The sequence below is a fragment of the Chiloscyllium punctatum genome, chromosome 19, assembly GCF_047496795.1.
Source record: "Chiloscyllium punctatum isolate Juve2018m chromosome 19, sChiPun1.3, whole genome shotgun sequence".
Lineage (NCBI taxonomy): Eukaryota > Metazoa > Chordata > Chondrichthyes > Orectolobiformes > Hemiscylliidae > Chiloscyllium > Chiloscyllium punctatum.
Window position 1 is genome coordinate 83,016,352 of NC_092757.1, and position 18,848 is coordinate 83,035,199.

The 18,848-nt window shown below is 40.4% G+C and overlaps 1 protein-coding gene across 2 annotated transcripts in view; it reads right to left on the bottom strand.

Moving 5' to 3' along the window:
* LOC140491543 (serine/threonine-protein kinase NLK-like) overlaps nucleotides 1-18,848 on the bottom strand; it is a 189,567-nt gene that overhangs the window by 4,051 nt on the left and 166,668 nt on the right. For both annotated transcript variants that reach the window (XM_072589871.1, XM_072589870.1), the window contains 3 exons: nucleotides 7,959-8,045; nucleotides 7,256-7,454; nucleotides 4,937-5,030 (listed from right to left, as the gene is read on the bottom strand). In XM_072589871.1, coding sequence (XP_072445972.1) covers nucleotides 4,937-5,030; nucleotides 7,256-7,454; nucleotides 7,959-8,045 — 380 coding nt within the window. The remainder of the gene's footprint in view (nucleotides 1-4,936; nucleotides 5,031-7,255; nucleotides 7,455-7,958; nucleotides 8,046-18,848) is intronic.

Sequence of the window (18,848 nt, forward strand, 5' to 3'; positions counted from 1 at the left end):
AGGCTGGTAGGTATAGGGAATGCTGGATGACTAGAGATACTGAGGGTTTGGTTAAGAAAAAGAAGGAAGCACGTCAGGTATAGACAGGAGAGATGGAGTGAATCCTTAGAAGAGTATAAAGTCAGTAGGAGTATTCTTAAGAGGGAAATCAGGAGGGCAAAAAGGGGACATAAGATAACTCGATTTGCCAAAGCTAAAGGAGAATCCAAAGGTTTTTACAAATACATCAAGGGCAAAAGGGTAACGATACTAAACGAGAATTTTGCATCAGTGTTTACTGTGGAAAAGGACATGGAAGATATAGAATGTGGGGAAATAGATGGTAACATCTTGAAAAATGTCCATATTACAGAGGAGAAAGTGCTGGATGTCTTGAAACGCATAAAGGTGGATAAATCCCCAGGGTCTGATCAGGGGTATCCTAGAACTGTGGGAAGCGATTGTTGGGCCCCTTGCTGTGATATTGGTATCATCGATAGTCACAGGTGAGGTGCCAGAAGACTGGAGGGTAGCTAACATGGTGCCACTTTTTAAGAAAGGTGGTAAGGACAAGCCAGGGAACTACAGACCAGTGAGTCTGACGTCAGTGGTGGTGGGCAAGTTGTTGTGGAGGGAATCTGGAGGACAGGATTTACATGCATTTGGAAAGGCAAGGACTGACTAGGGGTAGTCAACATGGCTTTGTATGTGAGAAATCATGTCTCTCAAACTTGATTGAGTTTTTTGAAGTAACAAAGAGGACTGAAGAGGGCAGAGCGGTGGACGTGATCAATATGGACTCAGCAAGGCGTTCGACTAGCTTCCCCATGGGAGACTGGTTAGCAAGGTTAGATCACATGGAATACAGGGAGAACTAGCCACTTGGATACAGAACTGGATCAAAGGTAGAAGACAGAGGGTGGTGGTGGAGGGTTGTTTTTCAGACTGGAGGCCTGTGACCAGTGCAGCGCCACAGTGATCGGTGCTGGACCCTCCACTTTATCATCATCTTTATATAAATGATTTGGATAGGAACATAGGAGGTACAGTTAGTACGTTTGCAGATGACACCAAAATTGGAGGTGTAGTGGACAGCAAAGAAGTTACCTCAGATTACAATGGGATCTTGATCAGATGGACCAGTCGGGTGAGAAGTGACAGATGGAATTTAATTTAGATAAATGTGAGATGCTGCACTTTGGGAAAGCAAATCTTAGCAAGACTTATACATTTAATGGTAAGGTCCTAGGGAGTGTTGCTGAACAAAGTGAACTTGGAGTGCAGGTTCATAGCTCCTTGAAAATGGAGTCACAGATAGATAGGATATAGTGAAGGGTGCGTTTGGTATGCTTTCCTTTATTAGTCAGTGCATGGAGTACAGGCGTTGGGAGGTCATGTTGCGGTTGCACAGGATGTTGGTTAGGCCACTGTTGGAATATTGCGTGCACTTCTGGCCTCCTTCCTATCGGAAGAATGTTGAGAAACTTGAAAGGGTTCAGAAAAAAGATTTACAAGGATGTTGCCAGGATTGGAGGATTTGAGCTATAGGGAGAGGCTGAATAGGCTGGGGCTGTTTTCCCGGAACTTTGGAGGCGGACAGGTGACCTTATAGAAGTTTAAAATCATGAGGAGCATGAATAGCATAAACCGTCATTCCCCTGGGGTTGTTGAGTCCAGAACTAGAGGGCATAGTTTAGGGTGAGAGGGGAAAATAGATGCAAGACCTAAGGAGCAACTTTTTGCACAAAGAGGGTGGTGTGCATCTGGAATGAGCTGCCAGAGGAAGTGGAGGAGGCTGGTACAATTGCAACATTTAAAAGGCATCTGGTTGAGGGATATTGGCCAAGTGCTGGAAAATGGGACTAGATTAGGTTGGGATATCTAGTCAGCATGGATGTGTTGGACTGAAGGGTCTGTTTCCATGCTGTACATCTCTATGACTCACTGAACCCATATTTTGAACATTTATTGCCTAAAGTTATTGGTGCATATGCTTCAATACATTTTCTGTTTTGCACTGTCTGCACCTGTCCTTGCAACCACCCCAACAAAGTCAGTAAAAAAAGACTGCTGATATTCACACCTTCTATACAATTTATCTAAATCTTTGATAATTGAAAAACAGAAACAAACTAAGTGATTGTTTTCCAGCACAAATCTTTAGGTATTAGCTTTGGGATACAAGATTAATCCAAGCAAATATGAAGTCTGTCTACAGCTAGCAAGACTGAGAATACCAGCCATCATGTGTGGTTCTATCACTGTGCTGAATGAGATATTTCTAACAGATCGAGCAACTTAATACTTGGGCATCTGTGAAGTGCAGTGGGTCATTAGTAGTAGCAGAATTATACTCCAACATAATCTGCACTTCATACTTCAGCATATTCCCCCCATTCTACCATTACCATCAGGCCCATCTCTGGTTTAACGCAAAGGGCAGGAGGGCATAGTGGCATATCAGGAGCAGCACCAGGTATACCTAAAAACAAGGTGTCAAGTTGGTGGAGCTACAAAATAGGATTAGCCATGTGCCAAACAGCAAGTGATAAACATTTAAAGTAGAATAAGCAATTCCACTACAGATGGATGAGAACTAAGCTCTTCAATGCTGCCACCAACTATGAACGGTGACGGAAAATTAAACAAGAGGAAGAGGCTTTATAAAATATCCCTTCTCTTCAAAAGGGAAGGCTGAAGCATTTGCATTCACCTTCAGCCAGTGTTGAGTGGACGATTCATCCCAGTATCTTCTTGCATCCCAGCATCACAAATGCTAGGCTTCAGCGAATTCTATTCACTCCACATGATATTAAGAAACAGACAGAAGAACTGAATGCTGTAAAAGATTAGGTATGCTGATAACATTCGAGGCTTGAGCTCTAGAGTTTTTTTGCACCCCTAGCCAAGCTTTTCCATTCCAGTTACAACACTGATATCTATCCAATAATGTGGACACACTCTCAGATATGTCCTGTACACAAAGAACAGGACAAATCCAACCTGGCAAATGAGCACCCAACTAATCTACTTTCAAATCATCAGTTAAGGGAAAGGAGGTGTAATAAACAATACTATCAAGAAGCACTTGCTTAGCAAAAATTTCATGGAAGCGGAGTTTGGGGATTGGCCTGGGCCTCTCAGCTCCTGAGTTTTAGCTTTAGTTCAAACATCGACAAAAGAGTTAATTACAGAGGTGATGTGAGTGCCCTTAAAATCGAGACCATATTTGATGAAGTGTAGCATCAAGGAGACCCAGCAAAATTGGGTCAACAGGAATTTGGGGAAATCTGTCTGCTGGTTGGAGTCAGACTGGACAAAGGAAGCTGGTTTTGATTGCTCGGGGTCTGTCATCTCAGTTCCAGGTCACCTCTGCAGGGATTCCTCATTGAACACAACTATGATTTTTTTTAATCTTAAAAGGTCAGAAGTGGCAATGTTCGCAGATGACAGCACAATATTTAGCACTGTTTGCAGTTTCTCAGATGCTGAACATAACAAGGTCCGGATAACATCCGGAGTTGGGCTGACAAGTGGCAAGTAACATTTGAAACAAGTCGTCCTGACAGGAAAGAATCTAATCACCACCCCATGTCATTACCATCACTGAATCCTCCACTATGAATATCCTGGAATTTACCATTGACCAGAAACTGAACTAGACTAGCAAAGTACGTTCTGTGGTTACAAGAGGGAGTCAGAGACTAGGACTCCAGTAGCAAGTAATTCATCTCCTGACTCCCAAAAGCCTGTCCACCACCTACAAGACATAAATTGGCTGTGATGGAATAGTTTCTGGATTAGTGGTGCTGGAAGAGCACAGCAGTTCAGGCAGCATCCAAGTAGCTTCGAAATCGACGTTTCGGGCAAAAGCAGTGATGGAATAGTGCCCACTTGCCTAGATGCACCAACACTCAAGCTTGCCAGCCTCCTTAATTGGCACATCATAACTCCTTCCACTACTGATGTTCAGTAGCAGCGTTGTGTATCATTACAAGATGCACTACAGAAATTCATTAAGACTGCTTTGACATCTTTGTTCAAACTCATAACTAGCACCATCTAGAAGGACGAAGACAACTGATAGATAGGAACACCAACACTTGCAAATTCACCTCTCAGCCACTGTCTTGACTTGCAATTACATTACTCTTCATTCAGTGCCACTGGGTTAACACCACAGATATCCCTCCCTAATGGCACGGTGGGTTTAACCACAGCAAATGAACAGCAGCAGTTCAAGGCGGCAGCTCACCACCACCATTGGGTGGCACGGTGGCACAGTGGTTAGCACTGCTGCCTCACAGCGCCAGAGACCCAGGTTCAATTCCCACCTCAGGCGACTGACTGTGTGGAGTTTGCACGTTCTCCCCATGTCTGCGTAGGTTTCCTCTGGGTGCTCCGGTTTCCTCCCAAAGTACAAAGATGTGCAGGTAAGGTGAATTGGCCATGCTAAATTATCCATAGTGTTAGGTAAGGGGTAAATGTAGGGGTATGGGTGGGTTGCGCTTCGGCGGGTCTGTGTGGACGTGTCGGGCCAAAGGGCCCGTTTCCACACTGTAATGTAATCTAATAATCTAATCTAATCACCTTGTCAAAGACAACTAGCAACAAGCAATAAACACTAACCTAGCCAGGACATCCACATTCCATGAATCATTTTTAAATAAGATTTATAGACAACCTTTCTAAAAGACTATTTTTTCAAATTAAAATTAAATAATTTGTGGTGGTTTTAATTTGATGTGTACAAGTTTTAGGATAAAGTACACAAGCTTTTGTTTTAAAAAAAATCATTAGTTCCTCAATTAATTCACTTAATCTAGGTAAACAAAACTGTTATTCCTCACGACCTAACAGGATTCAACATCAGCCTGCAAACAACTATCCCGCACCAAAGACAATAAGCTGTTAATAGCGAAACCATTAATACATCGAAGAAATGCCTGCATCATACCTGATAAAGCTTTTAAATGCAGCAGACTGTGGGTTGATGCATAGTGGAACCCTGTTCCCTTTCTGCTGTTCCAGAATGAATTGATGAATGAGCTCTGTAGAGCAGAAAATGAAATATATTGTCATAACAATATAACTTCCTGCTGTTTAAGCCATTGTGGTTTAAGATGTAAATAATTGGACCTGTTAACTATATACATATAAACCTCTGCATCATTAAGGCTAAATCTGCACTGGAACTTCAGAACATAATAAAGTATGATCCTGCAAGTTCCTGACACACACTTATTAAATGTTTTAATATTGAAAACTGGCTGGGGGCATTCTCAGATATAAATGAAAACATAAAAGGAACACAGGGCAGGTCAAGAAGGAAGACATTAAGAGGTGCAAACAGAGCTTGGTGGTGGTAGTAGTAGTAGTAGTAGTAGTAGACGACAGGTGTATGAGCTTTGAGGGGGACTTTCAAAGAATTGGACAGAGGCAGTCAATGTCTATCACCACTAGCGGGATGAAGGTAGCAGGCAAATATAAAAAGTCACAGTCAGAGGACTGAGGGGTTTATAAAAAAAGTTTAAATGAAACGAAAGAACTGTGGATGCTGGAGATCCAAAGGAAAAACAAACTGCCGGAGAAACTCAGCAGGTCTGGCAGCAGCTGTGGACAGCAAAATACAGAAGTAACACTTCAAGTCTAGTGACCCTTTGTCAGAACTGCCATATGCCAAATGAAACAACTGGAAAATAGTGCAAAGACAGGGTATACCAAGGCCCCAGTGACCTAACGATGAGGCAGATGCTTTTAAATCTAACTATGGGTGAACTGGGAATTGTCCAGAATAGGGATAATGGGGAATTGTGACATGAATGCAGAACTGGATATTAGCTGTAAAAATTTAGAAATCTTAGGAGTTAATGAAGGGTGGAGAATGGGAGGTTCACAAGGAGGACATTAGAAAGAAATTTAAAGTGGCATTCCAAAAAAGGCACAACAATAAGTTTTGTTGATGCAGATGAGCAGATGTTGTAGAGATGGAAGCATGTGGCTTTGCTGATGGAAAGGATGGGTACTTCGAAAGCTTGTCTAAATTGAGGCATATGCCCAAGAAGTGCAGGGATCAGTAAGTGGTAAAAGGGGAGGATGGTATTAGTGACAAGTGGGCCGAATTGGAGTTGGGGATCAAAAGTAATAGTTTTGGTTTTCTTAATGTTCACCTAGAAAAGTCTCAATATCAATTGTGTTGTTATGTCCCAAGAGTTGAAAGGAGGCCAGGCATTTTTTAGATATCTGACTTGTGAAAGAAATTATGTGCAAGGACAACTGACAATATCGTCACATGAAGCTGCTTTCATACATTTGTAACATAATTGGATGGAAATGTTGCTATATTTTCAAACCTCCAACATCAGTGATTTCTTTAAGATCAATTGGAATGTATTTCTAGTTGAAAAGTGTGACATTGGAAAAAGCACAGCAGGTCAGACAGCAGGAGAATCAACATTTTGGGCATAAGCCCTTCAACAGGGATGGCTTATGCACAAAATTTTGATTCATCTACTCCTCTGATGCTGCCTGACCTACTATGCTTTTCCAATGCCACACTTTTCAACTCTGACCTTCAGCATCTGCAGTCCTCACTTTCTCCTGGAGCACATTTCTATCAACACATCTTCAAGCAAATTTGCGAATTACTGAACATTCAGTACTCAATCAAGATGGCTTTCTGTTTCATGAATTAAAGTCACAGGAAGGTGATAAAACTCAGGAATGGAAAACAGACAAGGCAGCAATTCCATACACCACCTAAAGTACATTTGAGCATACTTCCTCACTGCAATGTCCCCAGCTATATGTTTGTCATTAAATGTTTCTCTGCTGAATGCGATAACTCATGAGAATGCTATAATACAGTTACATAGGCAAGAATAGCAAAAGCCCTCTCCCACACCAGTTAACTGAAAATTACTATATTAGCTAAGTGTTAAGTCTGGATGGCCCCAAAGCTGAGAAATTATTCAGTGTTGCAACCTGATACATTACCCCATATCTGCATTTCCGTCAAGTCAATTAATTTGGAGCGAAAACCTTGACTGACTGTAGTGTTCTACTATTCTACCACTAAACCTCAGTAGAAGAGGTGATAAACTTGCGACCTGCTTTGTATGACAATTGAATAGTGAAATAAGTAGCCCAACAGCAGTCTTAAGAGGAAGGGTATCAAGAATAATAAAATGTTACTGGTTAAAAACAACTAGTACACAATTTTAGGCTTCAGATCAGAACCCTCTAACTACATAATAATATTCAAAATTACACTGACCTTTAACCTGCCGAACAGATGTCAGGTTTTTTTCAAAGCTGTCATCAAATTTTGGATTAGTGATGGGCTCAAAATCATTGGTGTAAACACGTCCTGTAGATGTGGTATAACAGCATTTGCACATACAAGTGTGGTACCGGAGCCGTCCTTCATCCAAGTATGGATGAGCCAGGGCATCCTTTGCAGAGATTCTTTTTGACTACAGCATAAGGGAACAAAAGCTTTATCGAATAACTTGATAATTTTATTATAATTTGATTTGAGAATTGAGAAATATTATACACCTTCCTCAAGATGATGTTCTCATGAAATAAGTTAAAAAAAGTTCATTTAAACCATAGCTATCAATATTAAATTACCCAGCCTAATCTATTACTTTCTATGAAAGACATTTAAGTGGCTTCAAATGGTATAATATTTAAGAGTAATTTGTAAAATGAAGTTGAAATGACATATGCAGAGCTGCGAAAAATGGTCAGAACACCCCCAACTACAGAATTTCCCAACATTATTGCATCAACTTAATTGCAAGACTACAGGAGGCTCAAGATAGTAACCTTAAGGTTCAGTAACTGAGTACCATTATTCAAGAAATCAGTATTAGTTGAGAACTTTTTATTAAAGTATTGTAATGTAATAGAGAATGCAGACTGGCTAGGTTTTCACATCAAGGATTTTACAGTATAAAATACAATATACTCACAGGATCAAAAACTAACATTCTGCAGAGGAGGTGGACAGCTTCATGGGTAGCCTGGCTGGATAGTGTGTAAAGGACAGGAAGTGATGGCTGTGGGGAGAGGGTATAATAATGTGGAAACAAAGATTACCAGTTGTACATGAAACAAGTCTTTTTTTTAAAAAGTAAATACACATACCATGGGGTAAAGTTAAGACAATAACATGACCAAAATAGTTTTGTGTTCTGCTTTATTTATTTTGTTGTTCAAAAAGGTCCTATTTAAAATCATGTAGACACTGTGTTCTAGTTTGTTTTGTATCAAATGCATCTTGCACTCATGTTTCTGCTTTCAAACAGTGATGCCCTTTATTCTGCCATTACTGCATTCTGGACCAATGGTTTGTTGCTTTATACAAATCCCCGGTTAGACCTTACTTAGAATAAGGAGCACAGATCTGGGCACCATATTTTAGGAAAGATGCATTGGCCTTGGAGGGAGTACAACAGTACACGTAGGTTTAAGGGATGATACCTGGACTTCAGGGATTAATTTAAAAGGCATGATTATATTAATTAGGCTTTTTTCTCTAGAATTTAGAAGGTTAAGATATGATCTGATCAAAGTCTTCATGGTATTAACAGGAAAAACAGGTAGATAAACTACTTCCATTCATTTGGGATTCTAGGACTAGGGGGCATAGTCTGAGAATTATGGCCAGACTGTTCAGGAAAGATGTTAGGAAGCACTTCTACACACAAACTGTGTTAGATGTTTGGAAGTCACTTCCATAAATGACAGTGGATGCTGGATCAATTGCTAATTTTGTATTGGAAGTAGATAAATCGTTAAGCAAAGGTATTAAGGGAACATGGAAACATCAACAAATACCAGAGTATTCAAAAGTATTCATATTGAATTAGGTCATAGATCAGTCATGATCTCATTGAATGGCAGAACAGGCTCAAAAAGATCAACAGTCCACTCCTGTTCTTATGTTCTTCTTTCTGTGGACATCTTTGACATTTAGTCTCTTCCACTCTTTGCCCTATCTTCAATCTACTTTGTAACATTTCTACCTCTCAGTTTTGTAGTCGTCTTGCTGGACTTGAAATGTTAACCGTCTCTCACTAGCAGATTGTAGCACTATTTCAGATTTCCAGCATCTGCAGTATTTTGCTTTTACTGAAGTAGAATTAGGACTCTAGGAGTATTTACTTTGGAGTCAGTGCTTGGCTTCACACCCAATTTATGCACCAGAATAAGTGGCTTCTCACCAATGCAAACTCGAGTGTAAAGCAGGAAATGATACTTATTTTACAGAGTTGATGACTTCTCACTTATAAAACTTTGTATTTTGCAAGCTTGTGAAATCTTGTTACAAACCAATGCAATGCACTTTAAAATCCCATTACTGATCTCACTATATTCACAAAATATACTTTAAAACGAAGTTGAACAGAATATTGGCAATTTTGTACAAATTTAAACATTAGCTTAAACATTTTTGTAGCAGGAAGTATATTTGTGTATTCACATTTATCTAATTTGGAAAGCATCAATTCAAATTCCTGTAGTCAGTATTAGATCAGTGAGAAGAGGAGATATGTGATTATTAATTACAAGATAAGTCAACCTTTCCAAGACTCCATACTGGTTCAGACCTGATGTAGACAAGGAAAAGATGCTCTGCTAATCATCTGTCAGGGAATAATTAATGAGACACACAATGACACAAGAAAAGAAAAATGAACCATGCTAGGCCTAATCTATGCAATTCCTTTCTTTAGGGCATTGTGATTGCTTCTTTAATCAAAGTTGAAAAGTTCTGGAAAAATTCAAATTAAGGTAAGTAAAACATCTTCATTTTTACGTAAGGGCAATCCACTTGTACCAGGACTTTCAATATGTTATGTTCAACCAGGTCATTTTAGACAGAAGTAACACTCCCTGTAAAATGCAGATCCTGAGTACTGTCTCAACTGATCCTTTATACCAGGAGTTACAAGCAGTGTGCCAGAAGTTTTTATTTTACTAAATTGCTTCCCAAACTATGCATTATAGAGTGAGATACATCAGGGCAAAACAACCAGTGGCTCTCATGGATTTGTGGGTCCGGGGTCAGGTCAGGGGTCACTGACAGCTCTTAGATCATAAGTACAGCTTCTATTATTTGTTCATGAGATGACATCATCATTGGCTAGGCCAGGATTTGTTGGCTATCCATAACTGGCAGACATTTTCTCTTTCACTTACTGGATGTTGTCATCACTGATTAAATCAGTTTTTATTACCAATTCCTAATTACCTTGCAGAAAGTGGCTGTGAGCTGCCTTCTTAAATCACAGTCTTCCTTGGGGTTAGGGACATCCATTGTATTATTAGGAAGAGAGTACCTGGATTTTGATCCAGCAGTGAATGAGTAGAGATATAGTTCCAAGTCAAGATGGTGCATTTGTAGAAGGAAGCTTGCAGGTAATGGTGGTGTTCCCTTATATTTGCTGTCCATGTCTTTCTGGGTGGTAAAGATTGTGGCTTGGCAGATGCAATTGAAACAGCCTTGGTGAGTGAATGCAGTGCATCTTTTAGATGGTAACACACTGCTGCCACTCTGCATAGATGACAAAGAAAATACATTTGCAAAGGTGGTGGATGGGATATCAATCATGTGAACTCCTTTGACCAGAGTGGTGTAAAGCTTTATTGTTGTTGATTCAGCCAGGCAAATGGGAAATAATCCGATCAATGTTGATTTCACCAGTTTCCTCATCTCCCCTCCAACCCCACTTATCCCAGATCCAACCTTCCAACTTTGCACTACCCTCTTGATCTATCCTACCTGTCCACCTCCTTTCCCACCTATCTGCTCCATGCCTCGTTCCGACACCACCACCCCACACCTCACCACCACATTCCCAGTTACCTTCCCCCCCCACCCCCCAAACCTCCTCCCATTTATCCCTCAGTCCCCTTGTGCCTCCCCCACATTCCTGATGATGAACTTACGCTCAAAATGTCAACACTCCTGCTCCTCAGATGCTGCCTGACTGGCTGTGTTTTTCCAGCACCACACCTTTTGACTCTGAATAATCCATCACACTCCTGGCTTGTGCCTTTTATACAGTGGACAGGAAGGGAGTTACTTGCCCCAGAATTTCAAGTATCTGACTTTTCTTGTGGCTACAGTACTTAGGCAGCTGTTCCAGTTTAGTTTCTGGTTAACGGTAATCTCCCAGGATATTGATAGTGGAGCAGTGATGGTGATGGCATTGAATAAAAGCAATGGTTAGATTCTCTCATGCTCAAGATGGCCTTTATGCAGTGAGTAACATTCATGCTATATATCATCCCAAGCCTGGATGTCGCACAGGTTTTGACATATGGAAACAGACTGCTTCAGCAACTGGAGTCACAAACGTGATTTTGCAAACATATCCTGTTGGTGGTGAATATCTGCAGGGGACGTAAACTAAGGAATGAAATTAGATTACTTAGTGTGGAAATAGACCCTTCGGCCCAACAAGTCCACACTGACCCTCCGAAGAATAACCCACCCAGACCCATTGCCCTACATTTATCCCTTCACCTAACACTACGGGCAATTTAGCATATCCAATTCACCTAACCTGCACATTTTTGGACTGGTGATGGTATTATTGCTAGATTATTAATCCAAAGACCCAGTTAACATTCTAGGGACCCAGGTTTGAATCCCACCATGGTAGATATGGAATATGATTTCAATAAAAACAAAATCTGGAATAAAGAGTCTAATGATGACCATGAAACTGTTGATAGTCAGAAAAACCCATCTGGTTCACTGATGTCCTTTAGGAATGGAAACTACTCTCCTTACCTCATGTGACTCTAGACCCACAGTAAAATGTTCGATTTTGAATCGTCCTCTGCGCAGTAGATACCACCGACGCAGACATGCCATGAATGAAGGGGAGAAAAAAAATTCTCTTCTCACAGGAGGGATATGGAGGCCAAGTCACAAAATTGCTTTGATAGATTTGTAGAGACTTAAGGCATCAAATGTAATGGAAGACAGAACAGGAGCAGTACTGAAATCCAAGATCAGCCATGATCATGTTGAATAGTGCAAGTCAATGAGACAAGTTTCTAACTGAAATATTCTCCTAAACTCCTGACTCGAAGCTGGAAGGAAAGTTATTTACAATGAAGCAGTTATCATTGAATGGGCTGAGGACACTCCTGCAGTGATGCTCTGGGGCTGAGATGATTGGGCTCCAACAACCACAGTCATAATCTTTATGATTTACAAGTAGAGACCTTTTCCCTCAATTCCTATTGACTTCAGTTTTGCTAGGGTTCTTTGATGTTGTTCTTGGTTCAATGCTGCCTTCATATTAAGGATAGTCACTCACACTTCACCTCCAGAGTTCAGTTCTTTTTGCTGATATTTGGACCAAGAATGTAATGAAGTCGGGGGGGGGGGGGAGGAGCGAGGAGCCTGGTAGAAGCTATATTGAGTAAACAGATTATTCCTTTGCAGTGGCATTTCATTGTACTGTTGACAACTCCTCCAGTTCCTTGGTTTATGATAGAGAGCAGACTGACGGGGCAGTAACTGGCTAGGTTGGATTCATCCTGCTTTTTGTGCATAGGGCATACTTAGACTATCTTCTACCTTGTTTGATGGATGCCAGTGCTGCAGCTGTGTTAAAAATACTTGGGGTAAGACTAGTCCTGGAGCACATTCAGCACTATTGCCAGATTACTGTCAGAGTCCATAATCTTTACAGTATCTAGGGTCTTCAGTCATTTCTTTTTATCATGTGGTATAGACTGACGACCGGTAATCTGTGATGCTGAGGATCTCAGGAGGACACTGAAATGGATCATCCACTTGACACTTCTGGTTGAAAATATATGCAAATACTTCAGTTATTTTTTTGCACTTATGTGCTGTACTGCCCATCATTCAGGACAGTGATACTTGTGAAGTCTCCACCTCCTGTTACCTGTTTAATTTTCAACCACCATCCATGTCTTGATGGGACAGCACAGCAGACCTTAGAACAGATCTTTTAATTGCCTAATTGAATAACCTTGTTTACTAAATGCAGCCGGAGCTATTTGGCACATAAGTAGCAGTCCTGTGTTGTAGCATCATAAGGCTGCCACCATTTTTAGATATGCCTGCTGGCTCTAGTATATCCTCTTGCACTCTTCACTGAACCAACTTAGATCGCCTGGCTTGATGGTAATGGTACAGTGGGTAGTAGATCATGAAGTTACAGACTGTGGTCAATTACAATTCTACTGCTGATAGCCCACATTCTCATGTGGCTGCTCAGTTCTTGTTTGCTAGATCTTTTCAAAGTCTGGCCCATTTAACATGGTCATAGTGCTGCACATAGGCAGTATCCACAACTAAAGACAGGAAATCTTCTGCACAAGCAATATCCTGGACAGAATCATCAGCAACAGTTAGACTAGCAAGGACAAGCTCAAGGATTTTTTTTTCCTGCCTAATGGTTCCCTTACTATTTATTGCGGATGAACTTCAACAGCTGTGTCCTGTAGGACCCAGCCAGTAGCAGTGCTACTGAGCCACTCTTGGTGACACATGAAGCTCCATCCCCATGACCCACAACCCTACCAACCAGCTGGGAGTGGGTGTATGGATGTTCATTCTTTTTTAATGCGCTTGTGGGACTAGATTTGCAGGCTGACCAGCATTTTATTGCTGGTCCCTAGTTGCCCTTGAGAAAGTTGTTGTGAGCTGCCTTCTTGAACAGCTGCAGTCCATGTGCTATGAGTTGATCCACAATGCCTTTTGGAAAGGAACTCCAGGATTTTGACCAACGACAGTGAACGAAGAGTGATACATTTCCAAATCAGGATAGTCAGTGACTTGGAGGGGAATTTGCAGTTGCTGGCATTCCCATGTATCTGCAGTTTTTGTCCTTCTAGATAGAAAAAATCGTGGTTTTGGAAGGAGCTATCTAAGGAACTTCTTTAAATTTCTGCAGTGCATCATGTAGACAGTACACACTGCTGCTATTCAGCATCAGAGGGAGGGAGGAGTGGCTGCCTGTCAATATAGTGCCAACAAAGTTGATCACTTTGTCCTGGATGTCAAGCTTCTTGAGTCTGGTTTGGGCTGCATCTATTCAGGCAATTGGGAAGTATTCCATCACACCCCTGACTTGTGCCTTGACGAAGGTGGACTTTGAGTCAGGAAGTGACTTACTCACAGTATACCTGGCCTATGATCTGCTGTTGTAACGACTGTCTTTATGTGGAGAGTCCAGTTGAGTTTCTGGTCAGTGGCAAGGATGCAGATTGTGGGGGATTAAGTGATGGTAGCAACATTGAATATCAAGGGGTGGTAATTAGATAGTCTTATATTATAAATTGTTGTTGCCTGGCATTTGTAGGGTGTAATGTTACTTGCCGCTTGTCAGCCCAACCCTGGATATTGTCCAGAAATTCTGTATTTGAACATGGTCTGCTTCAGTATTGGAGGTGTTGTGAATGGTGCTGAATATTGGGAATGTTATGATGATTGCACACGTAATCTCTTATGAATGAGGGAAAGTGATTGATGAAGCAACTAAAAATGGTGGAGTTGAGGACATTAACTTGAACTCTAGCAAAGATGTCCTGGAGGTGTGACAACTGACCTCAACAACTACAACCATCTTCCTACATACCAGGAATGATTCTATCCAGCAGAGACTTTGCCCTTGATAACCATTTATTCCACTTTGCTTGGGCTCATTGATGTCACACTTGGTCAAATACGGCCTGAGAGTCAAGGGCCGTCACTCTGACCTCGTAAATTCAGCCCTTTTACCCAATTTGGGTGCCAGTGAGCAGGTGCTGCTTGAAAGCACTGTTGATGACACTTTACATCATCTCGGTGATGATTGACAAATAGGGACTGGGTTGGATTTGTCCTGCTTTGTACATATAGGACATATGTGGGCAATTTCCATATTGTCAGGTAGACACCAATGTTGTAATTGAACTGTAAGAGCTTGTTGGGGTGTCTATCTCCAGGTAGGCAAGTTGTAATCACGTGGAGGCATTCTCAGTTTTCAGTTGATGCCATGAGATTTCTGGGCTCCAGAAGTAACGTCGAAGACTCCAAGAGCTGCCAGCTCTAGCAATTCTATCCTGTTGACGGGATAGGATATATTCAGGGATGGAAATAGCATTGTCTGCAGAGTATGATTCCATCAGAATGAAGGACAGCTCTCCCAATTTTGTCACAAACCCCAGATATTAAGGAAGATTTCTCAGGGTCAATTGAACAATGATTACCATCGTACTTTTTGAAACTTAAGACGTTGGACAGTCTATTCAGTTTTGTTCCTTCTTTTGGATTTTGTAGCAGCATGATACAAAAGATTGGTTTGTTGTGCTATTTTAGAGAGCAGTTGAGACACAATCATGTTACAAAATAATTAGCTAACTTTGAGAAAAGGGACGGAACTTTGAGCCTTTCCGGATTTACAGCTCAGTAACATTTCACAGTACATTTACCAATTGAACCATCAATTAAACTGTTTCTTTAATGATTATACAGAGCTCAGATTTATCTTAATTTTGTCCCTAATTAGGCAAAATCCACAGACTGGCATACTTTTAGGTATTTGAAGTTAATGGGATATTAGATTATACATTTGGAATTTAAAAATAGCTGAATTATTCATCTAGCAAAATATTATTTCAGCTAAAGCTATAGTCACAAACCACAGGACAGAGGTGTTAAAATAATTCTGTATTAACATTGAACATTTACAATAATTTGAGATATTAGTGCTTGGTAAGTTGCCAATACAATGATAACTGTCAGATATTTTTAATTCAACATTTCTGGTTTGCTTTGAAAGGGTCAGCTCAGGGCAGCAGCAGGATCCCTATAGTCTTCCATATCTTTAGCATTCAAGTGAAAAACAGGAAACTTCCAAAAGCACAAATTGGCACCCGAGTGAATTTCGCTTTGGTGATGCCTATTTTCATCAGCAAAAATATTTGCACTCTGATCCATTTATGATTGATTTCTCTCCTTTCTGAATCCCTCATTTCACATAAAAACAGGAACTGTTTTACTTTTTAATAATATTGTTCAAAGTGCATTAAGATTTGATTAGAATATAGGTTATTTCATTCAGTAAGAGTTATTAATAAATGTTGAAAACTGACTTCTTTAAAAAAAGCTACAATAAAGTAGTTGTGACTTTTCCCTTCTCTCAGAATGGTGATTTCTCTTAATTCCATAAACCTTTGCAGCTTTTGGTACCTGAACTAAGTGGCTCTCAAGTGTGAGTTTGCATTGAATCAGCAGCGTATGACAAAATTCAATCCTTCCTCTACTTGTCAATGTTTTAACAATGAAATGAAGGAAAGGTAAAGATCAAGAGAGCTTGGACACAATTTCACCTCAGTTGTAAAAGAAAATCAACTGTACCATTTAACAGATGTACTAGCTAAGATGACACCAATTCATATCATCAGAACTCAAGGCAATATGATTTTTAGTACACTAAGGAATATCACTCAGGGTGGTAAATCTTTAGAATATGTTTTTATATAGATTTGGTCCTGCATTTAAGGATGAATGCACTGGCATTGAAGGCAGTTCAAAAGACATTCAGCAGGCTGATTTCCAGAATGAAAGGTTAAATGATCAAGAACAGCTAAACAGGTTAAACCGTTATTCATTATGACTTATTGACACTCAAATGAGGGGAATTGATTGGCTATACGTTGAAAAGTTGTTTCCACTAGTGAGGGAGTTTTGAACAAAAGAATACAGTTAGAGTAAGGAAAACTCATTTAAAATTGAGATGTAAAGGATTTCTTCAGTCAGATGGTTGTGAATATTAGATTACTTACAGTGTGGAAACAGGCCCTTCGGCCCAACAAGTCCACACCGCCCCGCCGAAGCGCAACCCACCCATACCCCTACATCTACATCTTACCTAACACTACGGGCAATTTAGCATGGCCAATTCACCTGACCTGCACATGTGGGAGGAAACCGGAGCACCCGGAGGAAACCCACGCAGACACGGGGAGAACGTGCAAACTCCACACAGTCAGTCGCCTGAGGTGGGAATTGAACCCGGGTCTCTGGCGCTGAGAGGCAGCAATGCTAACCACTGTGCCACCGTGCCGCCCTCTGAAATTCTCTATCCCATAGAGTGGTGAATGCTGGATTATTGAAAGTATTTAAAGAGGAAGGGGAGATTTGTGAAATATCTGGGAGCAGAAGGCTCTGATATGCTAGCATGAAAGGAAATTGAGGCCTGAGGCAGATTAACGATAATCATGTTCAATGACGTGAAAGGCTTCAGGGGCCAAATGGCCTATTTCTTTTGCGGCAATTATAAATCAGATACTAACTAGTTGGAATGAACGTGGTGGCAGGCTGGGGGTCCTGTACTGTAGTTAGTCTGGTCTATTTTCTTCACTTTTTAAAAAAATTGTTTTTCCAAAACAAACACTTCCAACTTTTTAAAAACTTTAAAACTTGCTCAGAGGGGAAGGGGAAGCCAAGTTCCAGACTGCAGAGGGTCGGGAGGTGCTATAGGGGTGGTGGTGGGGGAAGGGAGCAAAGTCCTTTTGTGGACAGAAGTGAGGCCTTAAGTTTTGAAGCCTGGCATGATCTGGAGACTTGGCCTGGGTGCGGTCTGGAGGCCAGGTCCTGGTTATGAACTGGGGTGGAAGGACTGTAAAGTGAGTACTTTTCAAAAAGCAAAATCCTCTTACTCTTGTTGACATTTTATCATTTTTTTCTATTTTATTCCAAATATAGAAGTATCTAAACCTAGGTACCATAAGTGGCAACATTGCAAACTTGTCACTGCACTCATTTGAGTGCATGTGACAATAAAGCTAATACAACGGATTCAATTCAGTTGTTAAAACAGAAACTGAAATACCTTTTGCTGCTCAAAATTAATATGATTTATCACATCACTAACATCCAATATCATAACTAGTATCACATCTAGGCTGAGTGCAGATTGTTTTCAGTCTCCCTCTTTTCTTGAAAGGGTCACAATAGCTATTTTTCAATCTATTAAGACATTTCTAGAATCTAAGGAATTTTGGACAATAATTCCATGCATCTACTATCTCGGAAATCACTTCATTTAAGACCCTAGGGTATGGTCATAAAGCCTTGGGTACTTGCCAGCCTTTAGGTGTAATGGATTTTAAAGCATCTTTTCCTTGATGATTTTGATTTTAAGCCCCTCCCACCTTTTCAAATATTTTTGGGAAATGGTGTAGGTCTTCTCCAATGAATTTGTTCAATGTGCTACCAACTGGTTTCTCATTATAGATTCCTCAGTTTTACTAGAAGATAAACAGTAGCTTCAATTGTTATTTTCCTTTGCTGGTTAGCTTTTACTTAGTCTCTACATTTCCCTTTATTTGAAAAAAGTAATTTGTTGCTGATCCTTAAAATCAGACCTACTACAATCCCAGTTATTACTACTGGACAATTCAGATCCCAGACAGAATTCTGACTTGATAAATAAAAACCAAACAAAAAATGAGAAAACACAATCTTCAAAGTGATTCTTTACCAAGACACAAAAGAACTTCAATAGAATAAAGTTATTTTCACATTTTCAAAGACGTCAAAGCACAGTAAAAACACAATCCTACCTACGCCAACATTATTTTATAATACTCAAATATCAGAGATAATTATTCTCTTTTATCTCACTGATAAGTTTGGATTAAAAATATTTCTTTTGATTCCTGGACTGGAGTTAAATACCTCTCCCTAGACTATCACACAACTAAGCTTAAATTCTCTCAGCTTTGAAAAACACCTTGGTTTCTAGCCAAGGTATGGACTGCCAGCACTCCAAAACACTTTTAGCCCTGGAGAATGTTGCTGAACAAAAAAAAAAGAC